Genomic DNA, 18,261 nt, shown 5'->3' on the forward strand with positions numbered 1-18,261 from the left:
AAGATGGTATGTTAACACTACAAGGATTGTTATTATCAGTGGACATTACCATTTGCTTTTGATGAATGCTTCTGCTATGACATTACAGAGTTAGATATCGCCAAGCATCAGTATGGCTCTTTTGCTGTTCGCCAGTAATCGCATTCACCTGGGTATCACTGTTGCCATGTTGCATGATGGTAGTGTGTTGCTTGTGTTGAGAATAAATGTCTCTTGGTGACATTAGATCAACTTGAATCAAAATCTAGCATTCTGCTCAATTCAGTATTTTATTGGCATGCTGGCTTAATGGAGATTTAACGATTGGCTGGGCCAATCGCATGAGGTAAAATAGAATGCGCATTTCGAACAGTGATCTAGCCAGTCATTTGACGCAAAACTGAATGCCAACTGAACACATGTTTCAAACAACAGTCTAGCCAAACGCATAATGCGAAACTGAGCGCAAACTTAATGTGCATTTCGAACAGCAATATCCGATTGCGCCCCTGGTTTGAAGTTTCGCAAACAACAAGGCTAACTTTCAGAAGTTTTGTGCAATAGATTATTGATGAGTTGGCAGGTAACAAAGAGGAAAGAATGAGTCGGTGAATTTATGTGCTCTTTGTATAAATATTTGTGCCATTCCCAACTCGGCACTTCAATAATTTATCTGCTACAGTGCTTCTTTTGTCTACATGTGTACAGCTTGCCTATGGCACTTAAGGTCCATTGGAGCTTGGTTTAAGGAACTGAATTGCACGATTAAGTAAATGTAAAAAAAATAATTTTAGCAAGGAGCAACAAGACCGTAAAAACTGCCTAAAAGAGTTAAACAGTGCCAGCTATTGCATACCTTGCTGGTAGCTTAGAGGAATACTCGCAAAAACTTTTTTCCTTGCTTTTATCTTATTGGATAGCCACCGGCCCAATAATTACACTATGGAACCTTAACCCCTTGGAAACACAGAGAATAATAAAGTCCGTTGCACTTTATCGCGACCAATTAAATATACAGTAAAAACCTCGTTCATACGTTTTTGGAAAGAAAAAAAAATGCAAGAAGAAACACACTAACCGGGAAAATGTGCGATCCAAACTAAAAAAAAATTTGCAAACTCAACTATTGCTGACATCCATGTAATGTGAAGTGTCGCATGAATAGTTGGGGCCCAAGACTCGAGATGCATTTTGTTGTTTTCCTTATTTTCCAATTGCCGGGTGTCATTAGAGGGCGACTGACCGGAAACTGTAACGAAATAGAGCTCATTGGCAACCCCAGATGCCACCGAAACGTGATGCCCACATCCTGCCACCTGGATTATCGCAGCGTGCAGTACGCAACCAATGGCACAATGCACCACGCGCTCCGAGACCTGATTGTGAAGATGCTTATCGCAATAGGTTTGGCAGCAGGGTGTGCGACAACCCGGGCAGAGATTGGCTGATACCAGAATAAGAAACTGCACGCCGTCGTTTTCATGTGAGACGGGCTATATACTGTTCTCGATCGTGCACACCTCAAGTTTTATTTATGTTTACATGGGATCTTGCAGCCAAAAAACGTATACCATTGCAGTCTGCAGCAGGGAACCGCTGCGTGTTTCAGTCAGTGCCCATTAAAGGGGTACGCTATGCTTGCTTCGGACGGCACCACGCACTGTGAAACAGATAGGCGAAGATGCTTACCGCAGTAGGATGGGCGGTGATAACGGTGATAGGTCTAACTGAAACCTGATGTGGTAGTCTTGTGGGGTCGAACCAAGAGAAGTCCATTCAGCACACAACGGGACAACAGGGGAGAGTGAGGCCCCCTGTGTTTCCAAGAGATACAAACAATTGGAAGGGCCAATTTGACAGCAGCTTTCAGTGACACAGTCACTGTATGGCCTTCTATCACTACACCGGGCTGACCGGCATGCTCTTGGGTTGTTTGTGATAACATGCAACTGTCACCTCTACTTTCGGTACATGATGAGTCTCCATTTTCACGTCCAAAGCTGCGCTGGGCTTGATGCATGTTTTGAACGAGTCGTATAAAGGTGGTGTAATGAATTATTAGTGGCGCTGTCAAGGAACTTAGACTTCATACCAAAATTATGGTGTTTAGAGAGATCTAAATAGGCAAAAGAAAGTGAGACACAATATGTTTGTGTCGGCACTACCATAAATTATTATGAGAATGGCAGGATACTTTCAAAAAAGTAGACAAGTACATCCGGTGCTTAGATGAAAGCAGTATGTCTGCAAGGGCTGCAGTGTTCTTTGTTTTGCTCATGGCTCTTGGTAATGGAGTTAGTCTTAAAAATGTAGAGGACGCTTAATCTTTGCCTTTAAGAATGGAACACGATAGCATTAAAAGATCCTCGACTGCTTCTCGTGCATCCTCCCAACTGCAGCTTACGTAACGACAATCTTTAGCAGGAAATGCTGGTGGCGAACGCCATGCATGAAGGCGAGCTGCCCGGTAGCCTCTTGCTTGGGCCACGATAGATAAGTGGGCGGGTGGGTGGGTGGGTGGATGTATGTATGGATGGATGGATGGATGGATGGATGGATGGATGGATGGATGGATGGATGGATGGATGGATGGATGGATGGATGGACGCACGGACGGACGGACGTCCGTCCGTCCGTCCGTCCCCTGCGGAACGAGGCGGTGGGTTGCGCCACCAAGCTCTTGCTATTATACTGCCTAATGTCCTACCTAAGTTAAGAAGAAAATTCAATGCAGCGGGAGGCGAGCATCATCTGGAGGTGGTGTAAGGAACTGGGTGTGCCACTTTATGGCCTTTGAGATTTGCAGGCACAAATCACTGGAAAAGGAGTTTGTGTTTTGAGTTTCTGCCTAATAGAATTATATTTTCTCATATATTCAAATTACAATCCGACGCTAGCATGTCTGTTGGTTGTGTGTAACTCGTACTTCAAAATTTTTCTGACATTTTATCTTGAGAAATTAAATTAGTTCAGTAACTTCCTTGCGCTACATGGAGGGCCTGCAGTTGGGTATGCATGGTTTGAAATGATTTTTGCTGAAACAACAGTCGATTCTGGAGGCAGGGTGCAGACGCCGGATTTTCTGCGACATGGGGCCCTTAACGCTATCGCCTTAAAACTTGTTTACAGCATGAATGGTTCACCATGCCTTTGAGGCTGGGAACTGATGCTCACGAGCCGTCACTTCTCGTTGCAGATGAAGAAAAGATTCACAAACTGAGCAACAAGCTGCTCATGGCGGTCTGCGGGGAGGCTGGTGACACGGTCCAGTTTGCCGAGTTCATTGCCAAGAACATCCAGCTTTTCAAGATGCGCAATGGTACGTTGTGCCTCTGTTCGTTTAACTTCATTTGTCTTTTTCTCTGTTTATGTATACATGCTTCCCTCTTTATCTTGCAGTGTGAACTAACATGTAATACTTTTGAATAATGACGGCATACGCTGCCCTTTTTGGGTTTTTCTCTGTGCTTCATGATTCGCGTTCTTGTTGGATCGCCATTAGTTGATGATAATCTAACATCGTAGAGGGTAATGAGTGAGGAAAAGGAAAGTACAGAGTGGAAAGGGAAGCATGTGCACAGAGCAGGAAGGAAAGAGGTAAGGAGGGCAAGCACCATGGCCGTGATTTTTTTATTGATGCCTTTTAGGATGCTGTCTTTTTTCGTGCTTTTTGCACTTTGTCAGGGGTCGGAGCAACATTCTGTCCGTGTTGTTAGTGGGATTGACCAGTCGTGAAGTGTAACATCACGGCTTAGGCTACGTTCTGTCCACATAAGAAACGCAGCAGCGTAAGGAGAAAGCTATGGCTTACTTTGGCATTTATCTTCGATGGTTTCTGCAGGAATTCTTTCTGGCAAATTTTCGCATTGGTTATTATCAACTCGTTCCCCTTTAATATTTCTGTAAGAAAAACATAAACAGACAGGTAAACCGGAATGTGAAATGCCTGCAATCACCAGCATGTAGTGTTGCCAGCGCTTGCCGTTGTCCATATCCTGCAGGAAATGTGGCATTATGCATTCAGTGTATGTAGTTTTCTTGTTCCTGCTGCTGTTGGCTACACAGGGGTTGGATTGCATTGAGGAAGGAGGAAAATCTGTGTTGTGCGTCATCATCTGATCAGTATTTCTGGGAAACAGAGTGGTGTTACGAGGATAGGGACACGTACACTGTGTGATAACGAGCAGCGCTGATAGACCAACTATCTATCTTAATCTGTACTGCCTCATTCTGAAAGTTTGGTGACGTGGATTTCTGTGTTCCATCATTTGCTGAATCTGGGATCAGCTCTGACTACAGACAGGTTGGCAGGCTTGATTGTCTGCTGGAAGTTGAGAATTTTAAATGGACTGTAAAAGAGCAACACTAAACCACTTCAGGCTAGTAAAGTATTCGTAAAAAAAAAACTTGTTAATCTGATGGAAAACGGGAGACTGCCATTGTAGAAAATGAAGGCCAACCCTTCTTGTCTTGAATGTTGAATCACAATTGCTGTGCCAGTATGTTGTGTTGATCTGATAAATTTCAAAGCATTTTCTTGTATGTACAATATGTTTGTGCATAAGATGTTTAAAATGTCGTCATGTTGGTCCCTAGGTCTCTTTAGAATTTTCTTGCGTGTACAATATGTTGGTTCATAAGATGTTTAATATGTCGTCATGTTGATCTCTAGGTCTCTTTAGAATGAAGTGTAATCCTTGCTTATTGACTAGCCATTACTCACTCTCCATCAAGCACTTAAAGTTCCCCACATCATGAAGAGCTATGGTGGAAACTTTAAGGAGACATTGCCGTGTGCCCATTGTAGTTGTGGTTATGAGGCTCACTAAGCCTCTTTGTGCAGTTAGTGGCTGTTTTGTTGTTGTACAAGCGTAGTTTACTAGTACAGCTTAACTAATATTCCCCTTTATTGTCCCTTTGAAGTTTGAGGCCAGTATTGTGGACATCACAGTGCATTCAGTACATTATTAAGGTATTAAGATTCTCCAGAAAGCAATACAAACAAAAACAGAATTGTTTCATTTCTTTCTTTTTTTCTCTTCTGCCCACCATCTGGTCTAATTTTCTGAGATCTGTTTAAAGTGTCCTATGCCATCAGACTGTACTGTGGCAGACAATTTCTATCAGAATTCTCTTCATTGTACGACATTATGAAAGCATTCGAGCACTCCTATGTGCTATTACAATCCCGCAGCAGATAACTTGTATTGGAATTTGCCCAGCTGTGCACGTCATATCTCAGTTTATCTAAATTGTGTTCTGGGACACACCCAGGACGGAGGGAATATCAATGGGGGAACGAAGGGAAGCCAGGAATGACAATGTGGGAGCCATCGACCACGGCAGCTGCCGCTAATGAGCCCAGCACCAATATTTGTTTCCAGCACTCTTATGTGCTATTACAATCCCGCGGCAGATAACTGGTATTGGAATTTGCCCAGCTGTGCACGTCATATCTCAGTTTATCTAAATTGTGTTCGCCGAGGTCAAATGTTTCATCAGCTCTTGGTATATAAAAGCACTAGTTTGAATGGAAGTAGGAAGTGAGTGAGGTTTTCAATTAGCTAATCATGATGGCTGTCTTTTGTTTTAATTGTTGAAACATGCAGCATTACTGACAGGCACCTGGCAGGATTGATACCTAATCTCATTTTGTGTGGCTTTAGCATAATGCGATTGTGTTGAACTTCCTTGTCCACATCCTCTCGTCATTGTTTTTAAATTGGTGGGTATGGTTGACACTGCAGCACTTTTTTTTTTCTTTCTCTCAATGAGTCAGCACAGATTCTGGTCTGAGTGAGTCACGGTGCATGCTCAATCTGAAATGACCTCATCTTTCCTTTCTACTCATGCAGCTGCTTGGCTAACACTCCTGTAAATTTTCTCACATTTCTCTTGTATTCTATGCAGCCCTATAACCATCCAGTGCACCTGGCTTTTTCCCCATAATTTGAGAGAATTTTGAACATGCAGCTGTTAGAACTTTGCTGTAAGTTTGTTATGACTCGGCTAATGGTATACTGTCAAGACAGCCTTGACTCATCTTGAATAATTGTTATGGCTGAGTTGCAGACTGACAGGGGCAAAGGCAAAGGTACCTCTACAGAATTTAGTACTTGCTGTGAAAAGAACAAAATTTGCAACAAAAGTACCAGCACATTTGTTTTATACTCACTGGAGAAGCCGTCTGTAGGTACTAAAGTGGGTATGTACATACTGTTCACATATTAAGTGTAATCAAGTATTGATACTGTGGCTCTTCAGTTTGTTCTGTAGTCGCAACTTCACAAGTTTAGAAGAACAGGTCATTCACTATGGTTTAAGTGGCTCTGCAACACCTTTCTCCGGCTTAGCTACTTCATTGCTTGCTCTCCTGTCAGCTCTCTTTTTTTTTCGTAATAAGCACATTTCTCTATGTTTGCAGCTGCATGCCTGAAGCCTGCACGTCTGTCAAGCAGTTGCAAACCTTGATCAATCATAAGCTACTGTGCTTGATCTTGTAAAGCTGCAGTTGGGGCCAATCTGATCTGTCAATCACTCTCTGTGCAGTGTACATATCCCATCCTGTCTTGAAGTTGTTCTTAGTATTGTGCAGAACATGTTTATCCAAAACAGTGTGCATTTTTCTTTGCCGATCGGCTAGAGAATGTGCTCCACTGAGTCATTCAACCAAACCCACCTGTCGTGCTTGCTGTTGTGATCAGTAATGTAGGTCGAACAAGGAATGTGGCCAGAGCTAAGGACAGCAATTGCATGCTGTTCCTTGTTCGACTACTGTGGGTCAGTTCAAGCCTCTGTCTTCCTGTGCACTTCTGTTTATATTCAGTGACAGCATGGCGGCCATCACGTTGCTATCAGGAGCTTAGGATATTGTGAAGAACTGAGGTGCAGAAACAGTGCAATCTGTGGTTGGCAAGCCTTTTTAAGCAGGCCTGACCTGGCTTTACTTGTGCAGGTTACGAGCTCTCCCCATCCGCAGCAGCCTGCTTCACTCGGCGAAACCTTGCAGACTACCTCAGGAGCAGGGTGAGTGCCACATTTTCTCGAAAGTAGGCACCCCCAGAACCTGAGCTTCACTCCTGTTCGTGGGACATTGTGAGAGAGGGAAATGGAAAGGCAGGGAGGCCAACCATGATGCGCCTGATTTGCTACCCTACACTGGGGTAGGGGGAAATGGACAGAAAAAGTGGAAAGGAAAGGCACGCATGCAATAGCGTTCACCGTGGGATCGAAAGGCAGTTCCAGAGCTCAGATGCCTTTAAAAATGGCAGAGTGCGCAGGCCGAACTCTGCACATAAGTGTGAGCGCTGCCCTTGCTTCTGAACATGGGCTCTTAGTGTTTGAGCTGATGAGGTTGTGAGCTCTCATCGACTAAATAATTTGGCCATCATAGTACAGACTCGGTTGAGCTGAAGGGCATTGTAGAAATGCAAAGATGCCAATGGTAATGTGCTGTACTTGGTCTGTATTGATCCGTGTGCACTCCATTTTATACTGGGCAAGCAGTGCTGCGTAAGCTGTGCAAGTAGCGAGCCCTTGGGAATATATCGTTCCACGTGTTTCCTAGAAGACTGGCTTTTGATCTGTGAAGTCATTTAGTACCTACAAGCTTCTTGCAGCTGTGCCTCATTATAATCAGCTCACATCTCACAAAAATGCCCTTGTAATGTCAGATTCCTTCATGCATTTGCATTTGTTACATGCTGACACCGGCTATAAACGTAGATCTACTTTACCCGCCCTGGTTCCCGGCCATGGCGGTCGCATTTCGATGGGGGTGAAATGCGAAAAATTAGATTTATGTGCACGTTAAAGAACCCCAGGTGGTTAAAATCTCCGGAGCCCTCCACTACGGCATGCCTCATAATCAAAAAGTGGTTTTGGCGCGTAAAACCCCATAATTTTAGTAGATCTACTTTCTTATATTCTATAATTCGTTGTCGTATCATAGTTAACTACATGGAGCTGCAACTGTAATGTAAGTATAGCATATGGAATCAATTTTACCTCAATGTACTTTTTTTTTTTGTATGCCTTGAGCTTACGGTATGTATGTACTATGTTTTTCTCGCGAAGTCAGGTGGTGTGCTGTAGAAGCTGTGCAGTGAGTGCAATCGTACAGACGTTCTACTCTTGTCGTTAATATGTTCACATCTGCTATGACTTCTATGTGGCACTGACTTTGTATTTTGTTATTGTAATACAACGAGTACTAACTGCCAAGCGAAATTATGCTGCGCATCCCTACACCTGCCACGATTGATCAGGGGCTCTGACATTGCGCTGCTCAGCTCGAGGTCGCGGGTTTGATTCCAGCCGCCGTGGTTGCATTTTGATGGGGGTGGAATGCAGAAACCCTCGCACACCTAAATTTAGGTGCTCGTTAAAGGAACCCCAGACGGTCGCACTTAATTTGTAGTCCCTCCACTACAGCAAGCCACATAATTAGATAGTAGTTTTGACACATAAGACTGCCCAGAACGCAATTAATTGGAAAAAAAAAAATGAGCACATTCCTATATCTTTTTGTCATGTAGCCCACACTGTTTTTTGGATGCAAATGTGGGTAGCGTGAAAAGTTGCTCTAAGCTCCACAGCATCTCGAGCTATGCACGAAACATTATAGGCAGTAGTATAGAGAAGTGTACTGAGAAACATTAGACTGTGCAGCAGCTTTCATCATCACCTTTGTATACCGCCTTCATCTTCCTACCCTGTCGTTCCCACAAACCCCTTCCTCAACGTGGAGTAGCAGGCAAGAGGCTCTTCACTGAGGCCGACCTCTCCACCCTTCTCTCACTAAAGCCTTTTTTTTTTCTCTATCCCTGTGCCGAGTCTTCTCGTACCTTATCACAATATGTCTGCACTTACTTGCAGCTCGTGTAACTCGATCCGTAAGTAAGCTGACTTTGTGCTTTCATTGCATGACCGAAACACGTGACGCTGCAGACCCCATACTCCGTCAATGTTCTCCTGGCTGGCCACGACGATGCTGGGGGTGCCGAGCTCTACTACCTTGACTACCTGGCGACCATGGCGAAGGTGCCGTTTGCGGCACATGGTTACGGGGCCTTCTTTCTCATGTCTGTACTTGACAGGTACTACAGAGAAGGTAGGTGGATGAGACGCCCTTGATAACACGGTTGCTGGTGGATGCTGAAAATGAATGTGTAATTGCGCAGCGCCTAAGCAATATCAGAAAAAGAAGTGACGAAACTGCATGGTCTTAACTGGATTTATTTGTCTAGACGGTCACAGCCGTGTAAAACCCAGTAGCAGTCCAACTGCAGCAAATTTCACTTTGGCTGAATCAGCTCTAAATGAGTGTTATATATTATTGAAGCAATCTTGGCAAAGCTGCAGGGCTGGCAATTATCCAATTTTCTTATTACCAGACTTTAGATAGCACCTAAGCAGATGACACATGCATGCATCTGGATGTTAGCGGGTATGATGCAAGTTCCAGCACATTGCCTCTGAGATTTTTCAGTGTGATGTGGGCAGTGCCTAAATCTTGGGAGTTCATCTCGTGGATTCGCACTTGTTCTCGATGTCTTAGGTCATGCATCACTTCAGGCAAGCAATAAATGGTGGCCTTTTCTTATTATGTTATCAAAAATGTTAATTTTTGATAGATTTTTGTGGCCTATCTTCATGTATTTCAAAATTAAAATATTGCGTAGAAGCTGCGCTCTATCGGCACTATGTGAAACTAGGGTTCTTGCGCGTTCTAAAATTTTGTTGCGGTTGGCCTTGAAATAAATGCACTATCATTCCTGTGACTCAATCTACAAGTCAGCGATAACCTAATGGCATGTTCAGCTGGCCAAAATCAAGCTCTCGAAACACATTCACCTGGTTTATTCAAAGCACCGCACTCTAGCTCAAAGTGCTGGAAGGTGCGGCCACCTTCGAGCTGGGAGTGCGATTGAAATAACAAAATATTCATCACGTGGTGACTTCAATTGCTCTGGCAGCAGCTGAATGTTCAACCAGGACATGCTTTCTCTGGCTCAAACCTCGAAAGGGCTCTGTATTGCTCCAAACCCAATTGGAGCGGGGTAAGAACCATCTGCATCTACAGCTCTATAGAACATGCAGGGGCAAATAAACCACTTTCTAACTGAAAAAGAATTTCTAATAGATTCACCAGCCAACAATGTTTGCTAATTTCAATGATGCCATGGCAGAGGTGAACTTCTTTCCATATCTCATCTTTTCAAAACTATGTTGGAGCATGGAGGCACACAGCATGGTTGTAGTGTGATTTTATGTGCAGAGGTTGTACTGAATTCATAGGTTGTCATCAATCACAGATCACCTGCCATAGTGGCATATTGACTTCCATGTTATGCTGCTAATCTCAAAAGCAGGGGTACGAATCCTGGCCACGGCAGCCACCTTTTGATGGGAGCAAAATCAGGGTGTCTACCAACCGGGAAAACTGGGCATTCTCAGGGATTTTGAGTAGTCTGGAAAAAGTCAGGGAAAACTCGGGGAATTTGGGCCTCTATCAGGGAAAATTAGCGGCAATTTTATTGAAAGGGTCGAAAGTCGCGGTAAAGCTGAATCGAGTAACAGACAGGAATCGTAATGAATCATCTTTGATGCCCTGTCGTCAGCAGGAGGAGTTGCCAGTGTACAGTCAACGAGCGACTTTCCAGATTCTCGATAATTTGGACGGCTTCGCGGAACTGCCACGTACCCCATAGAGGCAATGTATAAAAACGTGTGAAATTTCCGACGCAAGAACTCTTTGGCGTCTGAATTTCCGGACACTTTGCCGTGACCGCAGGTCTGAAGCGGCAATAATCAAAGGCACCACCACTGCCGTTTTGATTACTTTGCCACCTTGAACCGGCACTCTTGCACGCAGATCCACTGGCAGCCGTTGCCACCACTGCGGCAATGCTAGGCCTAGCTGCTTCGACATTCGCTATGAAGCTTCTTGTCGTTGGGTGCCGAGTTTTTTATTGAAAGAATTAGCTGCTGTCAGCAATGGCAGGGACTCTGCATTTGTGGTCCTCGTGATTGGCTTAGAAACTTCGAAAATGCAGTGCGTTGCATAATGCTGGTTTCTGAAAGTCAGCTTTGCCTCTATACGGAAATGTTACTTGGCGAAGCTTATGCAAAAGTGTTGCAGTGAAGCATAGCAAGCGTGGGAAGGGGCCACGGAACACAGTATGTATTCCTTAATTATACACGCGGGCACCTGGTATTTCCTGTCACAGTACGAGCACTGATATGCCTAATATGTGTACCGACAGGCCTTTAGAGCATTTTCGAATGTGCCTGTGGCGGTTTGAGCCCCTAAGGGCAGTAAATGACACGGATTTATTTTTTTCCAACTGGCTGATTTTTCGGACGTTTTCGCGGCCCCTAGGGAGTTCGAAAAATCGGTCGTGGACTGTGCAACTGACCAAGATGCTTCAAATGGTCCTTGGGGCGAACGAGTGGCAGAAGGCGGACAAGAACAAAAATTACCTATGCATTGAGGAATAAATGGGAATGGAAGCTTGCTGCTACTGTTTTGAAGGAGCTTGAGCTCAAAAAATAAAGTTTTGGCTTATGCGGAGATGCAGGTGTCCCTCATCCAAACCAAAACAAACTCTTTAATTAAAGCAGTGAAACACAACACTCGGGCGTCATGCGCGGACTGAGAGTATGTCAGGACAGTTGAGGTTGACTTAGGAGCTGTTGAGACAGAATCTCAATTGTGACAGAGTTCGGGCCTCATCCCACTGAGGTTGCTATCATTTGATAGAAATAGCTCATATTCGAAAATATTTACTTCTATATGCATCTCCTTTTTATTTATATTTGATAATGTCCTACCCCATTTGCAATTTTTTTCGCAGACACTTTATTTGCTATGCATTTTACTAACCCATGCCTTCTATTCTCTTTTTGAATAACATAAACACTGCTCCTTTGTATTCAAATTGGATTCAGTCACGTTTTTATTTTTTTTATCTGCTTACTAAAGAGTGACAGCATCAGGCGGTATGGTTTCAGTCCGCCTTGACATAAAACATACTTCTGCATCACTCAGAGAAATTTGCAATGGCACTCGGGGAAAACCTGGAAAACTCAGGGAATTTGGAAATGTCAACTTGGTAGACACCCTGAAAATGCAAAGACACCCATGTAACTTGCATTAAGTGCACATTAAAGAATCCACATGGTCAAAATTAATATGGAGTCTCCTACTACAGCATGCCTCGTAATAATACTATTGTAATGAGCAGCTGTTATGGTAGCACACACTGAGAAAAGCGCAAAATATTCCTCTAATTTTTTGTTTTTTTGTATGTGAAACTCCATGGCATGGCTTGAGTGATCTCATGTAAACCATGTATTAAAATGGCATTTTTCCACCGCAGGGGGACGGGGGGACATTTGTTCTCAGGGTTGTTGCTTTCCAAAGGCATTCCGTGCATAGATTACCAGTACATGCAATCCATCGATGTAACAGAGGATGGTATCACAGGTCTCATAAATAACCTTAAGTTGACTACTTCTTCGGGTGTCGATAATATTAACTCAAAAATTTTAAAGAATACAGTCACGTTATCTAGCAAATTCTTATGCAATATATTCCGCCAGTCGTTGTCATCAGGTCAGCTTCCCTTAGACTGGAAAATTGCAAAAGTGATACCAGTTCACAAAAATGGTAGCAAGAATTCCCCAGAAAACTATCGGCCTATATCATTGACAAGTATTTGCTGCAAAATGCTTGAACATATCATTGCATCTCACATATATCATCATCTGGAATCAAATAATTTTTTCTTTATTAACCAACATGGGTTTAGAAAAGGTTTGTCATGTGAGACGCAGTTACTAGAATTCACTACAGACTTGCATTTTAACATGGACCATAATCTTCAAACAGATTGCTTTTTTCTCGACTTCTCCAAAGCCTTCGACCGTGTGGCTCACTGTCGTTTAATTTCCAAGTTATCCGTTCTCAAATTAGACTGCTTAACGCTCTCCTGGATTCGTAACTTCCTCACAAACGGTCAGCAATTTACAGTCGTTAATAATTTTACGTCACCCCTTGCATATGTCAGTTCCGGTGTACCGCAGGGTAGCGTACTAGGACCCTTGCTTTTTCTTATTTACATCAATGATCTGCGCAATAACATCTCATCCTGCATGCGTGTTTTCGTCGATGATTGTATAATATATCGACCCATTCGCAGCCTTGATGACCATCGCATTCTTCAAGAGGACCTTCATCTCGTTACCAAATGGTGTGAAGACTGGCAAATGAAACTTAACTCATCTAAATGCCAACTAATGACATTCACGCGAAAAACAACAACTCATAGGTTTTCCTATTATATCAACTCAAATATAGTATCTCAGGCATCAATCAGCATATAAATATCTAGGCGTAAATCTTACACCGAGCCTTTCCTGGGCCTTTCACATTGCAACTATATGCACAAACGCTTCCAAATCTCTTGGGTATATTCGCCGCAACTTGCGTAATTGCCCGTCTAACATCCGTAAATTAGCATTCGTATCACTTGCACGCCCTCAGCTCGAATTCGCGTCCCCTATATGGTCTCCCTACCATGAATACCTAATCCACATGTTAGAAGCCATCCAAAACCGAGCTAGTCGATTTATTTCCCGAAATTACAGCTACCAGTCAAGCATTACTCAATTAAAACTCGACCTTTCACTTCAATCACTGAGTAGCCGACGTGACATAGCCCTCCTGTCCTTGCTCCATAGATATGTTCACCAAGTCAAGCCACCAAACTTGCCACTGGAACGCGCGTCTTGCACATCACGACGACTTAATAATGATTTAAGCCTCACTCGCATTTATGGCAACACTAACGCATTTAACTTCTCGGCTTTACCACGAGCGATTCGGTTATGGAATTCGCTTCCTAATAGCACTGTCGCTCAAATGAGCAATGATAAATTCAGACATCTACTGAACCTACAGTCTTCATCATAACAAATATATTCATCTGTACATATGTCATGTCATATAATACGTGACTCTTGTTATTGTGGTTTCAATTTTGTTTGCTTTATGTACTCGCACTATGTACGTTATTTCGCGCAAGTGTTACATTGCCTTTTATGTTAGAGTGAATTGCCCTTTTCATTCCTTTCCCGATAACGCTTTGTATTGATTTAGCGTTTTTTTTTTTTTTAAACACTGTTTGGAAGCATGTGATCATTACAAACATATTTAGCTCACATTTTTTAGCGCTCATATATATGTTTTCTCTTGTCATTTGTTCAATGACGCCCCCCTTACTCAATGCTCCCCTTGGGGCCTGTAAGGTACTTTGAAATAAAAAAAAATAAATAAATATTCATGCTTACTGTAGACCATCTTGCTGTTTAAAAACATAGACCCTGGAAAGCTTGTTTTGCTTGCAGAAATAGCCTGCTGGCAAGAAGACAATGAAGATTCACCTAAGTGCACCAGAACACAAATCATGAGGTTTTATTACGCTTTTTCTCTGCATTTATTCACAATTTCACTAACAAATTTCGTCATAAGTTACACGAAAAGGCATGTGTCGCATTACTGTTGCAGTGAACAACCGTTTTTTCGGACATGCTTGATAATTCAGATGCCTTTATGGCACCTCTGTGGCACCTCTAGAGCCTGTGAATAGGGATGTCTGAAATTTTGAACACTGAAACCCTTTGCTGTCCAATTTTCCTGATTTCTTGCGTGACCACAGGTCCAAAACAGCATTAATCAGAGCCTCTACCACTGCCATTTTGATGACCTTACCCCCTCAAACCAGTCCTGTTACACGCCGATTCGCTGGCAAATGTAGCCTCCGCAGCAGCACTAGCCCTAGCTGCTTTGATATTAGCTGTCAAACTCTCTGCTGTCCAGTGCCATGTTTTTCATTGAAGAAATTGCCGCTGTCAGTGAAGGTACAGACTTTGTCACCTTCGCAAATGGCTTTGAAGCATGGAAAGCAAGGCAAGGATCAAGCATTACGTAATGCCACTTTCGAAGAGTTGGCTTTGCTGCAGTGCAGCAATGTTACCCGCTCAAGCTTGGGCAGTGTATTGCAGTGAAGCTTGCCAAGAGTGGAAAGGGGCTACTGTTAAGGGACACAGTATGTATTCCTTAATTATGCATGCATGCACCTGCCATCTCCTGTCACAGTACGAGCACCAGTTAGCCTGATAAGTGTACTGGCAGGTTTTTCAGACATGTTTGTAGCAATTTTGGCCCTTGGGAACAATAAAAGGCATGCATTCATTTCTTCTCTCTTATTATCCTTTTTTCGGACTGCCTGAATTTTTTTGTTTTTGCAGTCCAGAAAATTAGACGTCGACTGTATTTGAATATGTTGAAATGACCTGTACATTGAACCACTTCAAAAATGTTTGTTCTGGCATAGTAGCCTGATCGTACATGTGACTGCAAGTTCCTTGGCATGCAGGCTCACTGCTGCCACGGCATTTGCAAAACTACCTGCAGACAAACAGGACTGATAACAAGGCCAGTCGGTAATGGTTTAATATAACAGCTGTAGGGGCATCACAAATAAGGAGCACCTGTCCCATTTTCTTATTTGTCATTGTTTCTGTTGCACTGCTGTAGTTACAATGAATCATTATACACAGTATATTTTGCATGTACTGCCGCTTCAAAGCACTGGAAATTGAGTTTGCTATAGTACTACTGTTAAGACATTTTCAACTCCTTACATTCTTTCAGTCATGAAGGTCATGCCTGGAAAGAGTTATGGGAAACTAAATCACTAAGAGGAATATGTGTGTCCCCTTTCTGCTGGCAACTGTAGAGCACCCTAAATATTTGAATACTTGCTTCTATGAACTAGTTGCTGTGCCCAGGAGGTGTATAGGTAATGGAATCGTGAAACACCGGCTTGCTTCGTTCCTGCAAGAGCATTTATTGTGATCGCAATTATACGGACACTTAAGGTCACCATTGGCACAGCCTGCACAAGGAGGATTAAGAGGTCTTCAGAAATGCGAGTGAAGCACAGTCCATCCGGTTGCCAACATTAGGAAGCCATGCAGAGGCACTGTCGTGCTGCACTCAATTGGGTCTGCAGCAGAGCTGGAGCAGTGGTCTGCCTTCAGCTGGTGCCATCAGTGTTGCGTGCACGCACACTAGCCTTCCTGAGCCATTGTGTGTATACCACACCATAGTGTACACACTTGTCTGAGGAGAATGGGCACCAAATCTGAGGGCACAACTGTTTTCCATCAGTCTCACCTTGTGCACCATTGAGGTTCGACGCCTACAGCACCACTTGCCAGCATTCTGAGATGTCTGGCAGATGCCAGGGTGCTGTTTCTGCCGTGGAGTGGTACTTTCTACGCAAGCTTTGTCGTGCTTAGGTGTCGCCCCCGCATGTTGTTAGAATACTGCCGGAGGAGATTGAGTGCAATGCTAAACCTTGCTGTCGGTTTACGTGCTTCACGTTTAGAGCGAAACTGCCATTTTTATTTATCATGGTGTCGCGATAACGTCAGTGATACCAGGTCTGGCAGTTTGGACACAGAAAACATTAGAGCCAGATTATAAGTGTTTCTCAACCTCCGTACCTGCAGAGTGTCATGCTTTTATGTGCCAGGAACATGTGGTCTAGTTTCTTCAGTTACAGGCAACTACAATGGACTCATTCCAACTAGCCTATTCAAAAATATATGTGTACTGCTCTTTTAACATCAGGCACACTTCGCACAGTGCTATGCACTGCGTAGTGCCAACAAGCCAGAACTTCAGCTTACATGCAGGGGATTTTGCTGCTGTGCTGTCACCTGCTGGATTTTTTTTTTTTTTCGAGAATTCTGTCGAATGCTTGGAAACTCATGACGCAGATGCAGTGACTGAAAGGGTTGCTGAAAGAGGTGGCACTGGTTTCTCTTTGCAGACATGAGCGAGGACGAGGCGATCGGTATGCTGAAGAAGTGTGTTGGCGAGGTTCAGAAACGTTTTCTTGTCAACCTCCCTGCCTTCCGAGTGCAGATTGTGGACAAGAATGGCATCAGGAACAAGGAAGACATTTCCATCTTGCCTAATCCTGCCTTATCTGCTTAAGAAAACCTGCTAGGTCTTTTTTTTTTCCTCTTGCTCTTGCAGCATGTAATAAAGTCTATGCTGACCACATTCATTTCTTTGACCTCTTATGGCCAGTATTTCGTTCCGCTAGCAATTATATGAATATTGCAACCACTGCACTCTTGGTGTTGTGTCCCAGATGGGAATAGGGGTGACTGTGTGTATGTACGTATGCACACTATCTCCAGCTCTGGCAAAAGTGGATGCTAAACTGGAATTCCTGGAGCACTGTCATGTGCGCACTGGATGGAAACAAAAAGCATTTCGCAACATGAGCAATTCTTTGCAGGGCACTGGCCACAGCGGTATCTGATGGTACTACACGTAACCATAGGCATGCATGGATCCAGGGGAGATGCCCCGACTCCCCCTACCCATAAATTTTGCGTGTACAGCACCAGCATACACCACGTGACTCGTGAAGCCTTCTTCCCAGCCATTACTTTTCTTTTGCTCTGGAGAGAGAAGGGTTTAATGGTTATTTCACAGAACCCGCCAGCACGTAGAAAATTCACACACAAGAAAAAAGCTGGTACAGATGTTGGACTTGGCTCTCCCTGCCAACCTACAGGGCAAAAAAAGAGAGCAAGGGAAGGGGGAAGACAAACACGGTGAACCTTGCTGCTCCATATGGGGTGTGCACTGGCATGCTGATATGCTGGTAGCACAACTCTGGTAGCTGCTACCAGTTTTATTATTATTATTGATCATAAGCATCCGTGCACTCGTCAATCACCATCTCAAAGTCTGACACTCCCTCGAAAAAAACTCGCTATAGGTGCAGGGAAAATGAACACATTGGCATGCATCTCGTCTCGCTGCATGCCGAAGCCAAGGGCAACGTGCCAAGTGCATTGCAGCCTGCATACATCACAGCGCCCACATGCTTCACACCATCAACCAACAGGGCTAACCAATAAGTATCCCAGCAGCTGACCTGCCCGGAAGCTGTCGCTTGACTTTGATAATAACTCTACGATAGTTTGTTTTTTTGTTTTTTGCCCAAAGAAAATATTTATATGCACTTATTGGTAGCAACAACTTGATTTGGACAAGTTCGTTCATCTTGAAGGTTCATTGCAGGAGTGCGATGGGACGAAGACACGAAAACGGCCACAAAAGGAATAGATTGTGGTTAGGAGAAAAGTGTTCCGAGTACATACAAAAACACTTCACACAGTTCTCTG

At 43.7% G+C, this 18,261-nt stretch overlaps 1 protein-coding gene across 1 annotated transcript in view; it reads left to right on the plus strand.

Moving 5' to 3' along the window:
• Positions 1–17,122, plus strand: part of LOC139061073 (proteasome subunit beta type-2-like) — a 32,332-nt gene extending 15,210 nt beyond the window's left edge. Inside the window, exons 2-5 of the mRNA XM_070540533.1 lie at positions 3,176–3,298; positions 6,935–7,005; positions 8,929–9,091; positions 16,887–17,122. Coding sequence (XP_070396634.1) covers positions 3,176–3,298; positions 6,935–7,005; positions 8,929–9,091; positions 16,887–17,053 — 524 coding nt within the window. The 3' untranslated portion in view covers positions 17,054–17,122. The remainder of the gene's footprint in view (positions 1–3,175; positions 3,299–6,934; positions 7,006–8,928; positions 9,092–16,886) is intronic.
• The last annotated feature ends 1,139 nt before the right edge of the window (positions 17,123–18,261 follow it).

Source organism: Dermacentor albipictus, chromosome 6 (genome assembly GCF_038994185.2).
Source record: "Dermacentor albipictus isolate Rhodes 1998 colony chromosome 6, USDA_Dalb.pri_finalv2, whole genome shotgun sequence".
NCBI classification, from domain to species: domain Eukaryota; kingdom Metazoa; phylum Arthropoda; class Arachnida; order Ixodida; family Ixodidae; genus Dermacentor; species Dermacentor albipictus.